A 17,573-nucleotide genomic window follows, 5' to 3' on the forward strand; every position below is an offset into this window, starting at 1 on the left:
TCTCGTGCATACTAGGCCACCTCTTGTGTCCAAGCCTCAAAACCCTGGTCTCGGTGATGTCCAACATTTGACTCCTAACCAATCTGGTTTCTTCTTCGTCAACGACATGGTAAGTTACTTCAATGAACAATGAACTATCGATCTTGCCTAGGGTTCCTTTTTATATACAGACCAATACCGACGTGACCGTACGGTAAGGTGAAGTGATTGGGAAGTCGCACTCGCTTCTGGTATACAATTTGATAGACTTTTTCCAAGGGTCGACTGACGATGTGGTGAGTGGGTAAACGTACAATCTTGTTCGGTTGATAGGTGGTCACTTTAAAGTTTCCATCCTCTCCCGATTGCAAGGCTTCTTTCAATACCCCAAAGTTGACCACTCGACTGGTACGATGATTCAGAGTCAGTCCTTTCACTTTGCACGTCGTGTGCACTTCTCCTTGTTTGTCCCGGTATTCGTAGCCGTAATTTTTGGGACCACCACTGACGAAACTTAGAATCTTGTCGTCGGGATGCTCGTCTGTCCAGGCTCCTAAACGGTCTCCTTCGATGTCAGGGTGCTGTTGAATCGGGTGATGGATGTAAATGCAACTGTCCGTGTCAAAGTACAGGACGCGTTCTTCTAACAGTTCTAAAGCTTCGTACAATTTTAAGCGAGCATGAGCTGTCACGTAAGCCGCAATGATGACATTTCCAAAAGGGTCGTCTTGTACAAAGTCCAGATCTTCTTCGTAATTGACCAAGATCAAATCCTCTCGAACGACGTCCACGTGTTTCATGTATTTGGTTTTGTCGTGAATCATCTGGAAGTAGCGGGAAGGTTCTGTCAAATATTCCGTCTTGGGTAAACACGGTCGTTGTGCCATTTTACCCGACAAGCAATTTAACATCACTTTGGCAAACGATCGCCTGCCTGCGTTTTTTTCGATGTGGTCTAAAGAGATGCCTTCTTGTGCGTAGTATTTCTCTTTGAATTGTATTTGGTCTTCGGGAGTGTGACACCAGGAAGGATAGCCGCTGGCTTCTTGTTTCAGTTTCAAAAAGGCATCCACGTAGTCGGCCAAAATGCCTTTCTGAGTAGAGTCACCCTTGTGGTACTGTTGTGTCTTGGGAAAGTGGCAAATTTCGTACACTTCTAACAGTTGGTATCCCATGTCCAGAGCTTTGAACAATTCCACGCTGACCCAGGTTCCCGTCAAGGCACGTTCTTCCTGGCTGTGATGGCAAGGTTGGTCCTGGTTGCACGTTTCGGCACAAGTACGGCACAAGGGAAACATCAGTTTGCCTTGACAATGGTGAGGTAAGACGGGATGGTATAGGTTCGTGGGAGGCAAAACTTTACACTTGATCAAGCCTTCGTATTGTCGAATGTTTTTCAGGTCGATGTGTTCCGTCAGCAAATTGCGGGTGCCCTACAGGAAAGCGACAATATTTGCACACGTAGGGATACAGCGAACACACGTCCAAGTATTTGATTTCTTCTCCTTTCTCTTCGTCGGCTTGGTACAGCAAACAGGTGGCATTGGTCCTTCCTCCGTACAAACTATCCCTCGGGTTCAGCGGGTCCATGAACTGGTAACTTTCCACGAGGCGTTTAAACTCGGGATCGGTTTTCAAACGGTGATCGTACTCGTGTTCCCACATTTCCACCACTTGGTATCCTTGCTGTTATAGCTTTAGGCGTCGTGACAAGTGTCCTGGTACAGGTCTTCCATGGTCCGTTGTAAAAACTGATTTTTAGTGTCACGGTCAGGGTAGCAGACGGGACATCCGTGAAATAAGCAACCGTTAAACTCGTACACGATCTTGGGGTTTTCTAAGTCCCAGCCATCTACCGAATACGTTCCGATGGTCTTTTCGCCTCCTCCGTTGCGGGCATGCTGAATCCATTTGTCTTCCTTGTCGCACAAGTAATGTAACCAACGTAGGGCTTTGACCGAGTATTGACGCTTGACATAGTGGGTCGTTTGAGGACTGATGACAGCCACGGTGTTTTCAGGCATGAATCGTTGTCGGTACACTAAGGAACACGCTTTGGCAATGGTGCAAGCTTCTTTCAAAGGATCGACCCCTCCGTGTTCCATGAACAGTTCTCGAAATTTTCCACAGCAACGCCGTAAAATGTCCACGTCAGAACGACAATACTTTAACATTTCTTCCTGAAAGTCGAAAGGGTCCGAGGCGTGAGCTTGGTGCCAAGCGTAGAAAGCTTCTCGTTGTTCGGTACGCATGTTGTCGGGGTCGTAATAGTGAGCCTCAGGCAAATGGGGTAGAACAGCATGTTGATTGGCTTCCGTATTGAAAAAGTGTGGAAAGTACTCTTTAGCCATTTCTGTCATTCCAAACGTTATAGGCATTCGGCTCAAAGGCATGGCCAAGTAACTCATCGAATCTTTAAACTGTACTTGTCCCACTTGCATGAAAATGATTTTGGCTCCGTTCAAAGTCACTTTAGGACGTTCGGTGCCTTGTTCCGCATAGTACCTCAAAAGAAACTGTCCATCGTATCCGGAGAAATTGTGAGCCATCACTGTGGCATGACGATGACAATCTTCGTAACGTTCGATGTCCTCTTGGCTCCACGTCTTGTCGATGGGGTCTAAGACCCATTGGGCAAAATCGGCTAACGTGTTTGGTCCCCGAAAGATTTTTTCACGCCCTCCGGGAATCTTGCTGCAGTGAGGGCAATGACTGAAGATAGGTTCTTGAATGCACTTCTCGCACGCTCGATGAGCCACGCAGAAATTAGGAATGTGAATGCCAGTCTCTTGCATGCATTCGAAATCGAAAAAGATGAAATTGCCTTTCTTCTTGTGACCGTCCTCTTTCTCTGGTGGGGGTTGGTATTTTTGCACGTAGCATTGGTGTTCCAAGTCCACGATGTGGTGACAAATGTGACATTTTTTCTTTCCTCGACATACGTGTGCCTTGGCATTGTTGGTACGTATGCCTTGTCTACACGTAGGGCACAATCTCAGGAGTTGACAAGCACATTTCTTCTGTGAACCTTGTGTTTTCGAATGTTGTTGGTAACAGGTAGGGCTGACAAACGTGCGCAGACAAGTCGAACAAGGCACTGGTTCTTCGCTCAGACAGGGTGGAGAGGCCAAACATCCTGGGCATTTCCATCCACAATGCTTGTGTTGCTCTCGATTATTATAACCATAGTCACATTTCTCACAGTAATATCTGTATCCCAGGAATCCGGTGATACTGGTAATGGTATCGAAATGGTCATCGTGATGATAAACATGAATGTATTTTCCGTCCTTAAAGTCTTGGCCTCGAAACAACAGAGACCCGCGCATTTCTTGAGGGTGCACTTTCAAGGTGTAGCGTGGAGCTAGGGCATCTTGCAATTTTTGCATCTCAGGAATGCCACAGGGTGTATCTTTGGACAGGCCAGCTTGTTGCAACAGGAGTTCTGCTTCGTTTCGTTGTTTGGCTCGGTCGGATTGTTGAATAGTGTTCCAGGTTCTTTTCCATTCTACCGTGTCGTTCTTGTTGGCATAGGTTCGTCCCACCACGATGGCCCTGGCTAAACACATCTGGTCTTGAGGGTTGTTAATTCGGACGAGACTCTTTTTGGTGTTGCGAAGGTCGTCCACCAATAACATCTTTTTGCGTCCTGTCCCTTGAGGAGGAGAGACGTGGGCCATTTTCAGTGTGGCTTTACCATCGGTGATGTCAAACTGGTCATTAGATTGTTGTACGTGTTGTATCTTGTCCATGACTTTGGAAGGGGTCAGTTCTGCGGGTCTGCTAAACTCGATCCAAACAGGGGATTTCAAACCGTCGTGATCTATGGATAGTGTCAAGTGATCGTCTTCTTTGGCTTGACATTGTCGCTTGAGTGCGGTGAGCAAAGAATCCCACATCTCGGTGATAAATCCTTCTGCTTTCTCCAAGGGTACGTCGGACTTGAAATCTTTAAACTTCACCGTGTAGGTGTAAGCCGTGGTTCTAAATTTTCTAGAGGAGCGCTTTTCCGTCTCTCGAATGGAATAGTACTTTTCAGGGTTGACTAAGGGTGGTGAACTTGGTTTAGAGGGTTCGGATTCTGGTTCACTCATGTCCTCTTCAAAATCACTGGCATGAATTTGTGCCAAGATTTCAGCCCTGGTACGAGGCGATAGATCACGTTTCTGCCTCTTACTTTGTTATTCTTCTTCTTTCTTCTCGAATGAATAGGATCGTTTCATCTTGAGTGCAAAACGTCAAATGACTCAAGTTTAAACACCATAGACTAATTTATAGTCTTGGCAAACCAGCGTATATAAAAAGGGTGTGTGTCTTGTCCTTTCACTATTCATTTCACTCTCAAGCCGAGCACAACGATGGAAGAGACTACCCAGATGGAACGTTTCGTCAGAGCTTTGCGAGGGGTCATTAGAAAATTCTCTTCAGACCAGCCCACGGACTACTCTCCTTCCTTTCGAGATAAAAGTCAAGATACTTGCTATATCTGTCAGAAGAAAGGGCATTGGTCTTCAGAGTGTCCAGACCGTCAAAAAAAAAAAAAACAGGGGCTAAAAAAGACAAAAGTCAAGATACCTGTTATTATTGTAAAGAAAAAGGACATTGGTCTCCAGATTGCCCAAAAAAGAAACAAGAGGAGTCAGAAGAAAAGAAGGATTCTTCAGAAGAAGAGAGGGATTCTTCGGAAGAAGAGAGGGATTCTTCGAAAGAAGAGAGGGATTCTTCAGAGGAAGAAGAGGAAGAAAGAAGACAATTCTATTTAAAAGAGGCAAAGAAACAGGAGAAAAAAAGAAGAAGGGAAGAAAATGAGGAAAAAACGGTGAAGAAATTCAAAAAACAGAGAGACTAAATAATGAGAAAGAAGAAGTGTACGAACTTTTTAAAGTGTTCTGTGGTGAATTGTGAATTGGATTGTAAAAAATGGATAAAAGAATGCATGAATGATATAAGGTAAGTGTCTTTGAGTTTTGATTTTAAAATAAGAAGCTACACTCAAGCACTCATACACAGACACGTACTATAAGGGCAAAATGGGTGGGGTTTATTTTTGAGTTATTGGCAAATTGAAATTGTATTTCTTTTCGAGAAATGTGGGTGGCCCTGAAAAGGGCCTTTTTTCTTTATGGTGTAGGAGTGAGTTTAACCAATCAACTTTAACTGCCTTAAGCCTTTGCCACGGCCAAGGCCTACTTCTGATGATTGGGTTGAAATCACTAAGGGTGGTACGACAGGCTTAGTCACAGGGTTGGCGTGTTTAGCTCGGGAAGGTCGTATTCTCTTCGGTCGTGATAAAGAAGTCTGATACATTTGTTTCAGACTTCTTAACTCCGCTAAAATGTCCAACAGTACCGTAGCCGTTTGATTTTCACCCTCTTGTTTCTTTGCTGCTACTTCTTCTTGCTGTTGTTGCTGTTGTTTTTTTCTTACCTCTTCTTGTTGCTGTTGCTGTTGCTGTAGGAGAAAAGCTTGTTCCGCTTCCTTTTGTCGTTGCATAAATTTCTCCAATTCTTCTTTCTGTCTCTGTCTAAAATTCTCCACTTGCGGTAATGAAGAAGGTGACGAAGGTTCCGGAACAAATTCTTGCGAGGTAAGAAAATCCACAAAATCCCAATGTACCTCTTCTGAAAGTAAGTCCGGGTTCCCTTGGGCAGTCTCCCCTGCTGGTGCACCCCAATGGATCGTTTTCTGAGTTTCCGTCATGTTGAATCACTGTCGCACAGACTGACTGCACACAAGCGCTAACGAATCTATATAGACCACGTGACGTCACAGACTGCTCTCTTCGGATTGGATGCGAGCTGACTGAATTTTGTAACGCGTGTTCGGATTGGTGAATGAATTCAATCCGTTTCAATCCTTCCTGTACCTATAAATAAGCGCAGTTCACTGCATTGATTCACCTATTCTCGTCGCTTCAAGATGTGGACCACAGTTGAGTCATCCACCCTTGTGTCTTCCATGATGTTTAGGACGGACATGCTCATGTATGTCAGGTCCAAGTGGACTGTTGTTGATGGGACAGATACTAGTCAATGGATGAGGAGAGTTTACATAGAAAGACAAGGATGTCTCAAGAGGGTACTTGTGTATGGACCGGCAGTTAGAAGGAGTTGAAGAAGAAGATGTGACAGATGCCATCTATGTTAATATTAATATTAACATAAACCCAAAGGCCCTTTTCAGGGCCAGCCATATTTCTCGAAAAGAGATAGCCTTTCCATTGCCTACCCTTTTTTTAAATTTAAATTTAAATTTAAATTTAAATTTAAAAAAATTTAAAAAAAAAAAATCCCAAAAGCCCAAACTCTATTCCCCATGTTAATTTCCCCTTGTCGCTAGACAGACCCACACTATAGTTCGATGTTAAATTCCCCTTGTACGTAGAGTGTCCCACGATTTTTCGCCATGTTAAATTTCCCTTGACGCTAATCTGACCCACGATTTTTCTCCATGTTAAATTTCCCTTGACGCTAATCTGACCCAGGGGTCTCTGTAATGCTAATTCCCATTGACGGTAAAGTGGCCCACCTTACTACTGATATCCGACTAATACTCCTGTTTATTTTATACACCCAATCAATCCATGTATCACGACTTATATTTTTAACATATTCAGGTTTGAAAAAATTGTCTTACTGGATAACTTGCAGCAGCAAACGAACCAAACTCCGCTATATCCTTTTTATTTTTTAACTGGAATTGTTTTATTTCTTGTGCGCCACCATCAGTACATTTTTCCGTAAAATTAGTTTCCTTTTTATGTTCCTTTTTACCAACATCTTTATCCGAGACAGGGTCGTCAACGTCAACATCTTGTGGTTGGGGTTGGGGTTGAGCGGCAGGTATCTTTGCAATTTGCTAATCTGTTTGCTTGGAAAGTGAAAGAAGACTTTCAGTAGCTGTTGCAACTCGTTCAGTAACTTTAGTAAGAGGCTTAAATAACTGTTTTGTACCTTTTGCTTATTCAACTGGTGCGTGCTGTCTCGCTTGTAGGTTTTCTCTAACAGAATCTCTCACAGGGAGAAATTTCTTAATTGCTTCTAGTCGCTCTCGAGCTAACCGGGCAGTATAAGATTGCTGATGAATTATTGTTAATATAACAATTTTTAATTAATAGCAGCAGAGAGAGCGCTGTCTCAACTTGACACCGACGCGATCGCGTATTTTCCTTGCGATTTTTCGCGATCGGAAAAACTTAGGCTGGGTAAGTCAATTAGACTTTCGTCTCATACCAGGTACTGAGACAATCGCGATTTTTTTTAATTTTGTTTCTTTGCGATTTCCAGGAAGGCTTATTTTGCGAAACGGAGAGTGAACCAATTAGAGGCTGTTGGCCTTCTCTGCTGCTGACAGTGTTGCCGCGATACGATATCAATATCATGATACTTTACATATCACGATAAATACTTGACTATCATAACATTGGCTATCAATCATTTGAACATAGGTGGGCAAAATACGATTCCAAGGACAGATTCGGCCCGTAAACTGGTTTATTCGACAATTTATATCATAGCGCGTGGCTTAAAAATCAACATCTGCCCCATACCTGCAATGGAATAAATATTGCAATTTATTTCATTCACTAAGCAAATAATAACGCGACAAAATTTAAGAGATGAAATATGCGTTATAAAATAATATCCAAATGTAATAACTTCATTTATTTGCAATCATAATAAATTTGTAAATGTTTTAAATCAGTTTATTTAGTTCTAACGTTGTATTGAGCTTGCCAACTTTTTATTCTGATTCTACTTAAAGGATGCAAATTCAGGAAACAATATCTACTCGATCGGGACGCTAATAATTGTATTTTCTTAGCAAAGGTCAGTAACCTTGCATGATATTGCTCTTGAATTTACTTTCAAATGGTAGTCCTAATTATAGAAGGACACTACTACAGTTTTAAATGCGTATAAAGGTGTACAAATCGTAATGATTAATGTATATCGAGTTACACTTTCAAACGTTGAAGATTGTGAGTGTTTCGGATAGATGCTCAATCCACTGTTCGCATGTAGCTTTTAATATTGAATATAGTGTTTCAGTTACTTAGTCCACTGTTCGTAGCTAGATTTCTGCGGCATTTACAATACATATTTGCATTGTCTTTGTATGTTTAGGTCAACACGATTGTTGGTGCATGTTTTATGCTTATGAACTCTTAATGTCGTCAAACATATATAACATCGTAACTGCTTATGAACTCTTAATGTCGTCAAACATATATAATATCGTAACACACACACACACACACACACACACACATATATATATATATATATATATATATATATATATATATATATATATATATATATATATATATATATATATATATATATATATATATATAAACCACCTGTTCCAAATGACCGCTTTGTATTGTTACCATGACTGATCGTTGTTGTTAGGAATGACTTGGTATGATTCAATGAGCCTAGTGCGGAAAGGATTGATTTTGGGATTGATATAATTATGCACTTGGTGTTTTAGTATTTTGTATCAACACGAGACTATATATCCGATAATTCTTATGAATAATATACAACAAACATGCTGAAAGATATTACGATTTATTGAAAACCTGTCACGACAAGAACTTGATCTTCTGGTCAGTTAACAGTGCCACATCTTAGTCATATTTCATTTGTAGCATACCAGTGAATGTTGTAAAGCTGTTTCCATGAATGGTTTCGACACCGACAATTTCAGAGTAGGCCATAACATAGACGACTTGGCTTTTGTCTAGTACTGCGACCACAGTCACTGACCCTGACTTGTGCCGGTTGGCCTGGATCTCACCTTGATACACTCTACCAATTTCAATATCGCCTTTCATCACTTGACAGTGTACAGTTTGCCCCGGTAGACTAATAACAGTGACGGAGAAGAGGTAAAGACCTCGATAGGGTGCTGTGAATTTGCCTGTCAGTGGGTCATAGGAGTTACCTTCGTTGACCAGGACTTTATCAAAACGTACTACCTCTCTTGCGGCGTGCGTGTGATCTGCTGACATTTGGGCTGTAAAAGCGACGCCAGTCTTGTTCAAACAATGAGCCTGACAGAGATCTGAAAATATTAATACGATCGTTTTTATAATTACAGCAAAAGCTAAAAATCCGTTGTTGTTATGGAGCAGACAATTATTAATGTCTTCATTTTTTTTGCATTAACAGGTGCAGAAATAAAAATAAAAATTAAAAACGCAGGTTGTTGGTTGAAATATTGTCAAGTGTTATTTTCAATATTAATAATTTTGTTGTGATCTTTTTCGCAATTCCAGTTGAATGTAAGTTCACTCACCAAAACTTACCAGTTTGGGAAGTATCACTACAGTTAACACAGAGTTTATGGTAGAGAGTAAAAGGTATTCGACAGTCTAGGATGTTCCGATTGGTCTCATGGTGTATAGGGCCAAATAAATTGTATTTGTATACATTGCTGTATATGCCATTTATTTGCACTTTTAATGAATATATCCGTGCGTTCTAGGAAGCAACATTATGGAGATTAGTTACTCTGAAGTTTCAATATTGTAATTCCTGCATTTACATGTAATTCGGCATGAATTAATTCCGTTATTTTAGCATGAGGAAGCGATACATGTATGAATTTTCGTTTCCGAATCCGCTTATGTAGTGGTTTAAAAATTTTAAATTCCTTTCCTAATTTAATAAATGCGTCAAGATAAAAGTTTTCATTATTTATGTCAACCACCATAGTTAATAATTTTCTTAATTTCGCTTTCGTTCGGTACAATAATTATTTTATATTCTTAATAACATGCCACATAGTAGGTTGTGACACCACATAAATATATCAATAAACACAAATTTAATCAGTTGAACATTGAATGAATTAAAGAAATAATTAAATTCATTGATAAAAAAAATACAGTTACAAGTCCAACAAAGAAAGTTAATGAACTGAAGACTCAGAAGGTATAAATCATTTTATTCACACTCTCGAAATGATATTATACATTTTATGCACACGGAGATAATTGAGAAGAATAACACATATCTTGACCAGATTTCAGCTATTATCAACATGTTCATTCAAAGCAAAGCCGTTAACTTTACAACGAAGTGTTTTATGGAGCAACATTGAAAAGTGAGAGAAAATGAAACTACATATAACGAAAGTTTTGTAACTCCCAAAATTGATATAAACCTTTCTATAATGACTTCATAATAGCACCAGTCGTAGTTTTGTATCATAAATAGCCTGAAAGAGAAATATTTCTTCCCAAACATTATTTGTATCATAAAATCGCGAAAATAAATATAGATGTCTAAGACTTTTGTAAAACACTATACTTTTATAGATGTTTCCTGTCTCATTTTAAGAGGAAGAAAGTAATCATATTTCCCATAATCAAGTGATGATATATCTAGAGAGAAATAATGCAAGAATCCAATGCTACTCCTGTGTAAATCTCTGACAGCATATTAGAGTTCGGTCTTGTTTGTACTGACCATTTGTTAAATTTCAGACATCTTCAAAACGTAAAAAATGTATGAGCTTGTTCTAATTGTCGTTAAATGATTTGGTTTTCTGCTCATTTATTATGAAAATGTTCGAGCTGTCATGAACTTTTCGTCTTCACAATATCTCAGGGAAAACATTTTTGTTTCTTATTATTTTTTTAAAGGAAAACTGTCCAAGCCGAAACGTTAGAACTAGTGAGAGCATTTTATCTTCTCCATCAGTTGTCACTCCGTCGACTGATCCGAAATATGTATTACATTTTGCTGACGTGCGAGAGGTGACATGTGTCGATACTATTGCGTACATAGTGGAGATGTGTTCCTTAAGATATGCAGAAGCAATATTATTACTTGAAGATAAAAACAGGCAAAATTATTCCTCTTTATGCTAACATTTGTACCAAGTTTTACAAGTGTTAAATATTCCTAGAATTTCTGGATTTCAAATATTCCAGTGAACAATTAATCAAACAGCAGCTAAAATATGATTGACATTTAATAGAGAAATAAATTTCCAATTATATATAATTCTCAAATGTTGTGCATGAATTCAATCAAGTACAATTTCAACTGTTCAACTACAATGCGTAAAATCAATGTTTATAACGTTTAACGAATGAAAATCTAATATTACTTTTCTGAAAGCTTAAAGGTGTCATAGGAAATATTTTATATTAACAGTTTGAATATTATCATATCAAGCTATACTGACAAAATTAATGAAAAGATAATTGATATTGTTAATCTAATGCTGAGTTTTCCTTATAACAAGATACATCAATGCTTTAGACACTTACATCATGTATGCTGACATCACGGAATATGAGAAAACAATATATGTTTTACAGAGAATAAAGTGGCAAAATTTACAGTTTGAAAAGAATAATCATTGTTGTAAATTGAGATGTTATTTGATTACACACCTACGCTTGAGCCATTCATTATCATTTATAGGAACTATATATATATATATATATATATATATATATATATATATATATATATATATATATATATATATATATATATATATATATATATATATATATATATGGACATACACATATGTTTAGACGACCCTTACAGTTCGGTTGAATACAAAATATTATTTATATATTGTGGAACATTTAGGCAGCATGGCAAAGTTTAAGTCCTATAATTATTCTGAACCTAAAGACTATCTAATCTTAAACTCTACTTACACATTAGACAAATATATCAAATATAAATTTCCATATAGAACGGTTTACCTTAATCAAGCGGATTTAGTTATAGCTCATATTGTAGCTTACTAAACATTATAAAACGTTAATAAATTTCAACAATTATATATGTCTTTTCAACAGTGTAAAAGCAACAATATGGGATGAAATACACCATTGCTGTAACAAAATATTGGAGAGAGAGAGAGAGAGAGAGAGAGAGAGAGAGAGAAAACAAAGTTTGATGAAGCTAAGCCAATGCATCACTTGAGGGAGAACGTACTGAGTATTGTTCCATTCACTCATTAATGAAGCGTCTATTTACAAAAATATTAATCGGACTTTTTAAACTAGAACGTTTGAAGCATTTTACTCAATACATTACGAAACCTTATTGATGGATGCAATAATCACATTATCGACCTTAAGACATGTCGACAATTGAAGCAAGCAAGAAAATAAATCTAAAATATGAATTAATTTATTTGGAGATCTTTCAACATATGTCTATGGAGCGCATAGAATTAACATAACTGAAACTGTCAGGATTTTAATATATAAAATATACAGAGTACACGTTATTTTCCAAAGTTAATACTAGATATATTCCATCGCATTGTACTAAAAACTTGATAGTTTAATGAGTGGCGTTTTTGTACTTCAAGGTGAAATATATTAGGTGTTAATGTGGGGAAAATAAAATCTTATTTTTGTTATATAAAACACTTGCTCCATCTTTGAAGGTTAAAAGATTAAACTCACCCTACGACACAACATATTCTCCCCCATTACTTTTTGTTAATTCGCCTCACTTACATATGATGGGCATATAACTATACGAGACTGAAGAAAGCTGTATGATTGGGTTGTTATAATCTACAGAAGTAAATTACATTTGTGTCATTCGACCCTATCTAACTAAAAACAATGCAATTCAAAGTCAGCAATGCAGGATTGTCGTTGTTGTCAAGGTGTAAAGGGAAATAACTTCAGAGAGACGCGCACAGCGTCTGTTCAGATTTATTTATTAATGCTTGACTTCCGTGCCCGTAATGCAAAGTAGTTCTATTTATTTGTTCCAGCTCAAACACTTGTGTTCTTACAGATACAACCTTTACAGATACACACAATGACATGATGAGACATTTTATATTTTCACATGTGAAAAGGTAAGGATATATTCTTCAAATGTGAAGAAATAACAATATTATTTTCACATTTGAAACATGGATGAATACGATAAGACAATTATTTCGCCAACAAGTCCCTATATTTCACACATAGTATCTAATAGAGAAGTCTGTTATTGCATACGACTATCATCCTAATTTCACGAAAAGAGTATTAACATCGGAGAAGTTAACTTGGAGTTCCACTGGTATATACAGTAGAAGACCGAAAAGGAAACAGTAAAAATGAAACATTTTGCAAGGATTTATTTATATGCGATAAGGAGACGATATATTCGGGACTGAGAAAATTTTAAATATAAAATGAAAATGAAATATATATGTGGCGGTACAAATGAAAGGATGTAACGAGTGGTGAATATTTCGATATTTGGGAGCAAAACATAATGTCACTAAGGTAGACCTTGATTAATAGTCATTAAAATCATAGTATTGTTAAAATTGTAAAGGTTTATAATACATAACATGAACCAAATGCATGTTCTCTATGTTGCCAAATTAACTGAATGGGTCCTAAAATCATGTAATAAATGTCAAGAAACAATGGAACTACTTTATTACTCTTCTTTTGTTTCTCCGCTTCTTAAGCATAGTAATACATCTTTGCTGAACAATTATTTTTGTCGATTCTATCTGTCATGCCTATAACACTGGACATTTATTCTCTCCTGAACGGAACCTTGATAATGCATTTTTAGATGTGATCCATTATCCCAACCTATTCATTTAATAAAAGTTAGACAATAGTTGATAAAGTCAATCCAACGATATAAAGAAATGAAATCATCAGATAATGTTCCCGAGGTTAAAAGAGATAACATTAATAAGGTGTAAGTAATGTATTAACTGTTGTTCTTAATGTAATACTAAAGCAGCTTTACCAACGTCTATTTCTTTCTGCTTGTGGAGCGAATCTGCATCTATGTTGTTGATGAAAATTCTGAATCGCTATGGACTTTAAATAATCAGATTAGATCAAATAATTACAAGTGCAGTGAGCAGTTACATTTTGTTTCCAATATGGTCACTTTGATTATGACGACATAGAGCGATATTCTACATGGTTTACATCAACCATCCCTCTAGGTGCCATAGTCTAAAATGTCAAATTACATTAACTTCGATTGTGTCGTATGTGTTTTATATAATGATCGTCTAAGGAATGTTTAAAGAAAATGTCAGATACAATATGTTCCACATTTTCAACACTACAACTGACTCAACACAAAATAACACATCTATTGGTACACATACAACCTTCCTGCAAATTAACCGCATAGCTATATTTTTAAATAAATAAGTGTTGTCCGTTCCAAATATACAATATATGTCAGTTTTATGCATATAAAATCGTTTCTGGCAAGTTTAGACTGCTATATACCAATCAGGAAGTTGTCACTCAATCAGTCCTCTTTGTGTACATTTCACGACTTTAAATGTCAAGGTTTTGCATTTTAAAAAAGGTAATGAAGACATGACTGATGTTTGTCAACGGTTGTAAAGAGATTTTATAAAAGAATGTATATTATATATTTTATAATTTTTTCTGTTTTTCTTTTTACGAAATGTCAAGGAAATTTTGAGTGTATTGTTATCAAAAATATCATCTGCATGGTGTTTGAAGTGTTAAATCAGTGGTATAAATTCATTGTTCGTGCCATATTACCATCAGACACCTTTGATTTGACATAACAATATACATATTTGGTGTAGTTCCATGTTTGAGGGACTTAGTATGGTGGTCCACCACGACGCCTTCCTTTAGTGCTGTTTCAGTTTTGGACTTAGCTGCTACGAAACAAAGAGTAATGTGAAGACAGAAAAAAATTCTAAGAAAATTTCTTCTCTAACAATATGTTTAGGTTTTCGCCTATAAACTTTAATACCAACTTTGAAATTAATTCAAGAGTTTACCGCATGAAACGCAAACACGTCTCTGGAATGTCTTTTTATAACCTGCATATGGAAATCGACAATGATGAGCTATATAAACTCCAAACAAAAGGACATTACTAGGTAGAAATTCCAGAAGGTATTATTTAGTTTTAATACAGTGGATCTTACAAATCTTATGGATGGACTTATTTACGGACGAGCTGGCGAGGGTAATACTGAGTGTTAAATATGTAATCGTTACAAATGAAGAAAAAACATAATTACAAATACAGTAGATGCAAGAAATATTGGTAATAATTGAGGAGAGAATTACATCCTGAACACTCACACGCAAAAGAGAAAGCTGAAAATAATACTATTCATGTTATCACGAACATTGTGTTTGCTCCCAATGTAATTGTCTGTTTTAAAAAACAACATTGCTGAAACTAGTGGAAATAAATTTTGAAATGATGAAACGTATCATGAAAAGATGTTATATTACATAACGATCTTTGAGAAATACTGATTCATTATTTTATTGATACCCTCAATCATATCTTTTTTGCAAATTAGTTTCATTTTCATTTCTCAGGATATTGCATGTCCTCTTTGGACTACAATCCCTAGAGTCTCCATGATTTATTGTTTCGTTGGGTTTATTTGTGATTTATTTGTGATTTTTTAAATTAGATGGCTTCACGTGGTTTGAAATATGATATCGTAGAAACCTCGTTGATATTATCAATTTACGCTCTCTTGTATAACAATCCACGTCACCTAGGGAAATACAATAATACAGCGGTCGTCTTATGATTATCGCAAGGTTTAAGGACCTGTCCAGGAATACAAAATAACTGCAATTAGGTGAAAGTGTTCTAACTGTCAGTGTCTGAACCACGGACTAGTAATGTTTTTCTTCATTTTCATTGTACAAGATAATATAAGTCTCCTTTTTTATGATGGATGTACCTTTGTCGACAGTCACCATGGTTTGGTAAATACATGTATGCCTATGTCCACAGTCTCTTTTTGTCAATAAATAAATGCATTCGTATCTTGTATTTATAGGTATAACTATTAGTGTCATGTTATCATCTTCCAGTATTGCATTTTTAATTTTTAGTTTTAAGCGATATACAGATGATCAATGTAAATGTGTGCGTTAAATATTAAATGTTATAAAAACATTAAGATAAATAGAAATGTAAAGAACACAATAATATTTTTTTCAAAAATTAGATTTTATTGATGACGTGATGATTTGTTTGGAATTTGTTTGTGTCAGTAAGAAACTCTATTTAATAGGGTGAATTGTGAACATTTTAAAACCTCACTTGCTTTGCGAAATTCCATATTCTTTAGAATTCATCCAACACTACAGTTCTCAATGCACATCCTATTGCTATAAATGTACTGGTAAAAGCTCTCTTTTATTTCGCTGCAGGAAACAGGGTGGAGGAAGTATGCATACCACTTCTAGATGAAAAAGTATTACTGAATGATCATTGAATGCAAGATAAGACGTGGAAAAGGTGTACCTTGATTATCACGAGTTTCACATCTCCTTTTCCGGTCCTGTAGCATCAGCATCTCTACGTCACTCTCTAAGAGAAGTCTCTTGGCCTTTTCCTCCGACAGACGGGCCATGACTGCTTCCAGGTTAGCCTTCTCCGTATCCACCATAAAACCTAACCCACATAGGGTTGCAAAAAATGCAAGTTCTCCTATGATCTGCATCGGTTAAACGCTAGACAGAAAGTACTGCAGTTATGCTTTGACAAACAAAGACATGGGGATAACATGAATATTCATGAGCAGTTTTGACTGTTACACGATTATTATAATTTTCATATACACCAAAATGCAGTATGTGTTTGAATGCTTGAGCTAAATATCGATGTAAACGATATATCTAAATCATTATCGATTACAATTTCATTGCTGAAAGAATTTATAACTTTTTCAGGATTTTTCAAGAGTCATAATATAACAAGCAGTGGATCCTTCACAAAACAAGCAAGCAGTAAGATATTTGTTTTTTATTGTAATTTTTAATCTGTAATATTTGTATTTATTACTTTTTTATTTGTGTAAATTTATTTCCATATACATAGCTTAATTCTGCGTTTTCTTTTTTCAGTCTGGATCCTGGCTCACATCTAATATTGTCCTAAATTATTTTATTTTGTGTATTGTTCTTTTAGTATATCTTAATGAATTACAAGTCAAGGAAAAGAACATATAATGAAACATAGTTTACCTGTCTATATATCTATATTCTGTCTGTTTGTCTGTCTCTTTGTATGTCTGTCTGTCTGTTTGTCTGTATGTCTATAAATAAATACGTTGACAGTCACAATTGACTATTACAGATTAAGTAAGGACGGTAGCGACGGGACAGTCAGATGAGTAATGATAGCGAATGCAGAAATAAGTAAACTATTGTCAGTGTCCGTTTCCTTCCAATCATATTCAGACCAATCCGGCTAGCAGCGATGAGGTAATGAACCTCAAGTGGCATAGCACTGATAATCATAGGACTAGCTTGTTGCTGTCTTGTTCATTAGAATGTGATTTTACAAAGCTCCCGATTGTGAGAAACAAGGTCAGAAGCTTCTGCAATTATTGATGTTAATATATTCCAAATACCTATTGTACGTGGGAAGAATGTGAGCAATGTTGATGCTGACTTTAATTGGAACTTATTCCTGTGGTTTGCCCTTGTTTGGCTATATGTTAGGGTCAGATATTTTTCCGCTGATACGTTCGCTAGATTGTTTGCTACATTGTACAGCTTAGTCAGTTGGGCATTGGTTCGGCTGGATTCG

At 36.9% G+C, this 17,573-nt stretch overlaps 1 protein-coding gene across 1 annotated transcript; it reads right to left on the reverse strand.

The window, feature by feature from the left end:
* Nucleotides 1–8,544: 8,544 nt before the first annotated feature.
* Nucleotides 8,545–16,518, reverse strand: LOC149787037 (complement C1q-like protein 2). The gene is made up of 2 exons (XM_089977585.1): nt 16,284–16,518; nt 8,545–9,054 (listed from the first exon to the last, which is right to left on the reverse strand). The coding sequence occupies exons 1-2, from the start codon at nt 16,480–16,482 to the stop codon at nt 8,618–8,620; spliced, it is 636 nt and encodes a 211-aa protein (XP_089833711.1). The 5' UTR covers nt 16,483–16,518; the 3' UTR covers nt 8,545–8,617.
* Nucleotides 16,519–17,573: the final 1,055 nt, after the last annotated feature.

This window comes from Sinohyriopsis cumingii, chromosome 12 (assembly GCF_028554795.1).
Source record: "Sinohyriopsis cumingii isolate HCF-2022 chromosome 12, ASM2855479v2, whole genome shotgun sequence".
NCBI lineage: Eukaryota > Metazoa > Mollusca > Bivalvia > Unionida > Unionidae > Sinohyriopsis > Sinohyriopsis cumingii.